The following is a 7,390-nucleotide window of genomic DNA, read 5'->3' as shown; positions in this document are numbered from 1 at the left end:
AAAACAAGTTGTCTAGTCACAAAAGAAGAAATATATAGGCTTTGAAAACTTGATAATTCGAAAAAAATACTCAATTAGATTAATTGTTACATTAATTTGACAAACATATATGGGAGTAGAAAATATCATTCTTAGACTTTAGAAGTCAAGCTTGATCAAGTTGCATTTAACTCGATGACAAACTTGAAGTTGTTTATTTAATTAAACCCAAGACCTGAGCACGTTAAGACTTTTGCAAGTCAAGTTCAAAAATGAAATCTATTTAACATAATAATAATAAAATGAAATTTTAAACTCAAAATCGACCTCAAGCTCAGCTGATTTTGACTCATTATTTGAGGACTGTTTCTTCCTTTGGTTTTTTCTCATATGCAAGATGCAACTAATAATAGTTTTTTTTTTATTTTTATTTTTTTCCCTGAGAATAATAGTTAATCATTGCTTGGAAGCGTACTATAATGGAATATTTTACATTAATTAAAAGAGAAAAATATTAAAGAAGAATAATGAGAAGAGGGTAGGTAGGTTGATCTCTTGGAATCATACATACATCAATCCTAGCTCATAGGTGAGGTTCCTGTGGTTTTTGTCTGTTATCATCAGAACAAGGATTAAGCGCCATAATTCATAAGATATTTTAGAGTGCTCATATAATCAGATTTAACTATTTGCTAATTATTCTCTCGAAAAAAAAACTATTTGCTAATTCTATAGTAATTGCTAGTTAATTTACCCCATCCCACTCTCCTTTTAATTATTGTCATCATCAACTTATTAAAGTACTTATTAACAATAATCTTTTGAACTCTTGCAAAGTACAATATTCACATCCTTCTCTCTCTCTCTATCTCTCCCTCTTTGTTTAAAATAATTAATTATGTATCTTGCTTTTCATGGTGTACATATATAGTTAATTTTAAGTAAAAATTTTGGAATACTATTAATGTGCACACATCACTTTGCATGCGCATAATTGCTAAAATTAATAAAATGGACAAGTTTGCTTTGGTTGACCTTTTTATCATCATTGGCTTCTAGTATTTGTTCATTATTAAAAGTGGATACAATGGCGGACAACGGTGTCCCCATTCCCTTCTAATATGTCTAATATAATAGCTAAAGCCCAAAGAGTTCATTGGTTTGGGTTTAAAAGAAAAATTAATATAATTTATAAAGCTAAAGAAGTGTAGCTTTGTGTACTAGGATCTAAGTGTAAAGATTAGGCCTAGAGCAAAGAAACAGACACCCTATGAGAAATAATTAATTGTCAGCTATTAAAGAAAACAAAAAAGATTCAATCTTATCTGTAATTCAGTTAAAAACCTTAATTAGGATGTCATTATAATCTCTCTCCCTTCTTCTTCTTCTTCTTCTTCTTCTTTTCTCTTTTTTTTTTTTTTCCCGATCCTCCCCCTCCCCCCACCCAGTTATAATGATAACAATAATGTAATACTTGCTAATATGTAATTGGAGGCTTTAAAGAATTTAACATGCTTCGACACCAAATTACAGGCTCTAAAGAAATATTTTTCTCCTAAAGAAAATGGGTAGCTCTTAGCTCTTCAATCTAAGAATTGGGTGTTGTATTTTGTGGGATTAGATAACTATATGAGAGGGTTAATTGGATGGATAAAATAGTCAATAGAGAACGAGAGAAACTAAATTCTCTCAAGTTTGCAATCTCGCTTGATTAATAATTAGGCAAGAATCCAACAAGATTGCTGGTAATAAAATTTTAAAAGCTGTCTCTTGCTTGATAATTCGCGTGTCATACCAAACTTGCTCAACCGAGATTCCTATGAAAGCACTTTCACTTTCATCTTTCAATCAAATACAATGTAACCCAGTACAAAATGCTTTAAAAATAATAGCATGAAAATACATAAAAATTTGGCACAGAATTTGCCAACACTAAGATCCTAACAACTTTGAGTTAGTGTCACCAAATTTGTCTCTAATTCCTAGCTCAATTTTGGAATTACGAGCTTAAAGAAATTTAATGATTTTTTTTATTAAAAAAAAAGGATTAGGTGAGAATTTTAAACATTTGAGTTGTGAACTACTTAAACCAATATTTTTTTTACAGCATCTCTAAGACTAAGATCCCATTTTATGTTCAACATCAAGCCAACTACAAAACTGCAATCTACAAAGATGAAAAGGAGTTAAAAGTCCCCTTAATTTGGAAGTTGCTTTTTTTTTTTTTCTTCTTCTTGTATTTTTCATTGAAATATATCTTTCCACACCCTGCAATATTTTGTTTGTCCTTTGGCCTATGATATATATATCTATTTGTAGTTGTTATCTCTATAGTGTGATCCACCATAAAAGGGATCTAAATCCTTATAACAACCAAAGTGGCCTATCAATTGAGTTTATAATCGCTTAAGAAGCATTAGAGAGACAAGGATAAGGACACACCATGTTGTAAAGCTACATTATCGTTAATTAATTTGGGCTAATTCAATTTGAAAAAGAACTACGAGCAAGGAAAGTAGAAAACAAAATGTGCATAAAGAAAAACCTTTCTTTGCACGATAGACGACAAGCTACTTGCTTTCTTTCATATCTAAAATATTTTATGGTTTTTCTTTGTACTATTTATGTTTTGAAGGAAATCATGACAGCTCGCTTATCTTTTTCTCTAGGGAAATCACAAAAAGATTGACAAAAAAATGGCCGCAGAGTGGAACAACTACATTGGTTCTTGTGATTCTTTTTATTAGAAAAAGGCAAATGGAAACAGATTATGAATGATTTGTTTAATTTCTTTCAAGCACATATATTTTTAAACCATTGCTTTAGTCTGACACAGTGAAATACTGTTTCTTAGTATGGGGGAGATTGTCATAACTTGTAGTATTGAACATTTGTTTTATCGCAAGTGGAACCCAGTGGAACCCCTAGAAAGCCAAGTTGTCCAACAAGAATTCATTTTCATGCACGCAGAGAAACCAAAGCTTCGGTTTTGTGATCAAAAAGCACATCCCCCACCATGAATTGTTAATTTTTGTGTGATTTCACGTGCTTTTCTTCTTTGTTTATGCATTAAACTACTATATATCTAATCAGAGCAAGACTTAAGTACAATATATAGGTGTTGTTCCTTAGATTCTTCTTTTAAGATTTTGTCATATAGATTTTTTTTCATGGAAACTTAGTGTATTTTTTATTTAAATAGCCACATAAATGAATCTTAAGAGGGGAACCTAAGAAACACCACCTAAGTTACTATATCTAAATTTTTTCCATCTAATCATTAGTGACCTTTCATTGCCTATATTACTTTGCACATTAATCAATATTCTTCAATAAATATATAATATAAAGTTATTTATTCCATACTAAGATGGACAATATCAGTCCTAGAATGTGTTACATTTACCAATATATATGTTCATTAATAGGTCCTTACATTATCCTCTTTTTCTTTTAATTTGTTCTTTTTAATAACAACTCAATGATAAAAGCTTCTCTACCTAGTAATATGAAGTTCCACATTTTGAGAGGAACTTTTCTTATACGCTTATATTGCATATAAAACTAAATGATTTCGTTTTCTAACGAATCCTATGTTTTCAACCATTGTGCTCCTTCCATTATAGTTATCACTTTAGTGTTAAATAATGAGGACATGATGGCATACAATTGCATATTTGGTATGTACTACTATGTACACAATTTTTTTTTCTCATAAAAATATACACAATAGGCTCAACTTTTCACTTTTCAAATGCTTGATTAAATTGATTTCTTATCTCCAAATTTTATAATGAAGGTTCATGTAAAAGTTGGATATGATTTGGCAACCCATAAAAGTTCTGATGGATCTACCTTATATAATCCACCATGAATGGGATTAAAGAAAAATATGTCAAGTGTCAACTATCATCACAAATCTAGAAGAAGACGTGTACAATCATATTATCTGCAAGCCTAGTTAGGTATTGGCTTTGCATATGGTTATTATTAGTGAGATGAGGTTATTAAAACATATTTTAAACTTTAATTTATCAATTTATGATAAAACAATACTTGTTTTAAGATAAATAGTATGGAGAAAGGAGGTAAGGTTCGAACCATAAATATGAAGCATCATAAGAGATACCATTATCACTAGGCTATCTCTTTTGAACCTCCAAAAAAATAGTTTTTTTTTTTTTTTTTTGGTGGTAGGTAGCTAAGTATCTAATAAAGTGTAGGCAAAAACAAAAACAAAAACTCTACAACAAGGCATAGTGGGCAAAAAATTATTACGCTATTCCTAAATTAAGATTAATTATATCAAATCCCTACCTTATTATAATGGTTCCAGAATATGGAATCAAATTACGAATCTAAGTGGAATAAAAGTCTAGATTTAGTAGGCAAGTTTAACGTTACCTATTGATACAGGTTGACATTTATATCTAAATTGTAAGCAGTCTAGATGCACAACAAATTCCATTATTTACAGTACCTACCATCTCAAATGTTATGAAATTTATTTTATCATTTGTATCTAAAAAGCAAAGAGTTCCAGTTCATCAAAAAAAAAAAAAAAGCAAAGTGTTCCATTTTTTTTAATATTTTACTTTTACTAAATTGAATTTAGTTTAAAGATTTTAGAGATCCTGTGGCTGTAGTTAAGACTTTTTGTTTTTTAATTTTTATCCAACTTTTGAGACTAAATTGGAGTTTTGTATAAAGTCAACTTCAAAAAAATCTCCACCTTTATGCTTGTGGGTGTCTAATTTCTTTCTTTCACTCATTTTATTAAACTCAATAAGGACGAAGATGATAATGATAATTATAATGAAAAAGAGGTTTACCGATCATGGTAATAATTTAGAACTTTCAAATCCGCAGACTGGAAGTACTCCATTAGTCATGGTGTCATACAATGATATACTTGAATATTGACCTTTTGTCTCCGATAAAATCATAAATTATTGAGAAAAAAAAAATTCTTTATTTCACCTGTAGTATTCAATTTTTTCTTCTATGGACGCATTCTTACACACATTTTAACACAATTTGCATATTTGTTAATGTATGATTAGATTTCACCACCTACACGAGCCCACCATTTACGTCATGTTATGCATATACGAATTTCAGTTAACTCATCTGATAAAATCTCATATCATCAAATAAGAAATATGAGTTTAAATCTCATCTATACCAAAAAATCAATTAGTATCCTACTCTAACAATAAAGAGCAATTATCAAGAGCTCATAGATTGAAACAATCTTTAAAAAAAAGTTATACATCTGATTTATTTTCATTTTAACTTTAGTTATTTTATAAGAAAAAATTAAATGTGTGATAAGTTGCAATTAAAAAATATATAAAATAAAACATTAAGAGTAAAACATAGGATTTTCATTCTACAATATATTATTATCAAAGCTCTCATTTACCACAAGATGATTTTCATTCTACATTATTATCATTATCAAGGAATATCATTGACCATATGAACCATCTCTCTTACATGATTACTTTTCTCCACCTCTTTCTTTTCCTTTCCTTCTTCCTTCATCTTAACGTACAAACCATACACATAGGAACAAAACCCCCAACAACAAAGTGCAGTGGACACCACTTTCACACCACCAAACTCATCCTTATACACCAATACCCCTCCCAAAACGTTGATGGCCATCAAGGCTGTCATGCAAATCCCTCCTGTTAAAGAAGAGGTCAAGAACACCATTCCTGCTGTGCCCATAAAGCATAGTTGCCAAGTGATTACATTGGAAAAAACTGTGACCCAGTACCAAGTAGGTCCCTTATCAAACAATTCTTGGCTTTCTTTCATCATTTCTGAAAATCCACCATCAAATGCCATCCCCATACAAGCCAATGCTGTGGCTACCACTTGCATCAGTAGTTGCATTTCCATCACCATTTGGTAGCAATAAACCTTCTTGTAAATCTTCTCCATGACAGGAAGATAGAGGGCAAATAACAATCCAGCACCTATTGTACAAAAAAAGCCTATGAAATATTTGGCACGAGATATATTGGTTGGTTTGTCATTGCTAGAAGACAAGGCTAAGAGCACAGAACTCAGGGTTAAGAGAATCACACAATTGAGGTTTGAGAATGTGACTTTTTGCTTGACAATCAAAACTGAGAGTATGAGATTGAAAACCAACTGAGAAGACAATAAGAGTGATGAGGTTGATACTGGCAAATAGGAATTTCCCCATGAGTAAAGAAGGTTGTTTATGCCTAACATGATGCCTACGAAAACTGATAAGATTAAGAGCCTTTTAGTGAAGTGAGTAAAGGGTTTTCTATCTGTGCATTTAAGGAAATAAGGGAGGTAAATGGGAATGATAAGGAGAGGAAAGCCACCAGTTTGAACCCATGTAGACACCCACCTGCTTGAGCCTTTGTGATTGAAATAGAACTTTGAGAGCAAAGTTGAAGAGGTTGAACCCAAAAAAAGGCACACATAGTTCACCACCAAAAGGAGAAGATAGTTCTTGTTTGTCTTGGATTTGTGGTCTTCAATATGCTGTTGGTTCGAATTGTTCATCATGACTGCCAGTGATAATGAATCTTGTTGCTCTTCTTGTTTGGCCTCAAACTTCTTGCTGTTGTTGTTGAGACTTGAGGGAGTGGTGAGGGTGTTGTTGGTAAAGGTTTTTGAGAGAATTTGCTATTGTGGGCCTTGTGCTGAGGTCTCCATTTAAAGAGATTGATATCAATCTAGGAGAATCTCTGACGATGAGTGATGCCTTTTAAGTCTGATATGATGTTAGTGAAGTTGTTTGCTCTACTTAAGTAGTGAATGAGGTTTTACATTGGATGGTATGGAAGTAGTGGGGTCTATCAAAAAATTTAAAAAAGAAACTGGGATCTAACAAAGCTTTCGGCATGTAGGAGCTAGGTTGATTTAATTGGCTTAAGGCTTGAAAGAGAAGGGTCCAATGATTATAAAATTTGAATGCTTCAATCATCACCCTCAATCCCATATACTTCAACCTCTCAATCCCCATATATTTCAACTTCTTAAAGAGTGTAATAAGACTGCAAATGGAAAATTAATAATAAATAGTTTTGAGATGTAATCATTAATGCATACTTTTGAAAATACACATAAATTTAATTGATTTGTTTTAATATTTATATACCGTTTGACTTTATTTTCTAAAGATATATAAAATTATATAAGAGATCTGAGATTTAATCTCCACCTATATCAAAAACTGATTGATGTCTTAGTTTGATGATAAAGAACTATTATAAAAAACGGACACCATAGATTGAAATTCTCTAAAAAAATATAAAATACACTTTAACTTATGCTCTTCAAATATGATTAACAAAATCTATACATATAGCGTGAAGACTTACCTTAAAAAAAAAAAAAAAATCCCTTTCTTTTTATTTTG

General features: G+C 31.1%; 1 protein-coding gene across 1 annotated transcript; it reads right to left on the bottom strand.

Annotated features, from left to right (window-relative positions):
- Window positions 1–5,399: 5,399 nt before the first annotated feature.
- Window positions 5,400–7,065, bottom strand: LOC115969344 (probable purine permease 4). Its single transcript, XM_031088966.1, has one exon. The coding sequence runs from the start codon at window positions 6,532–6,534 to the stop codon at window positions 5,440–5,442; it is 1,095 nt and encodes a 364-aa protein (XP_030944826.1). The 5' UTR covers window positions 6,535–7,065; the 3' UTR covers window positions 5,400–5,439.
- Between the last annotated feature and the right edge of the window lie 325 nt (window positions 7,066–7,390).

The sequence above is a fragment of the Quercus lobata genome, chromosome 11, assembly GCF_001633185.2.
Source record: "Quercus lobata isolate SW786 chromosome 11, ValleyOak3.0 Primary Assembly, whole genome shotgun sequence".
NCBI lineage: Eukaryota > Viridiplantae > Streptophyta > Magnoliopsida > Fagales > Fagaceae > Quercus > Quercus lobata.
The sequence above is the reverse complement of the archived record's forward strand: the minus strand, read 5'-3'. Positions and strand labels throughout refer to the sequence as shown.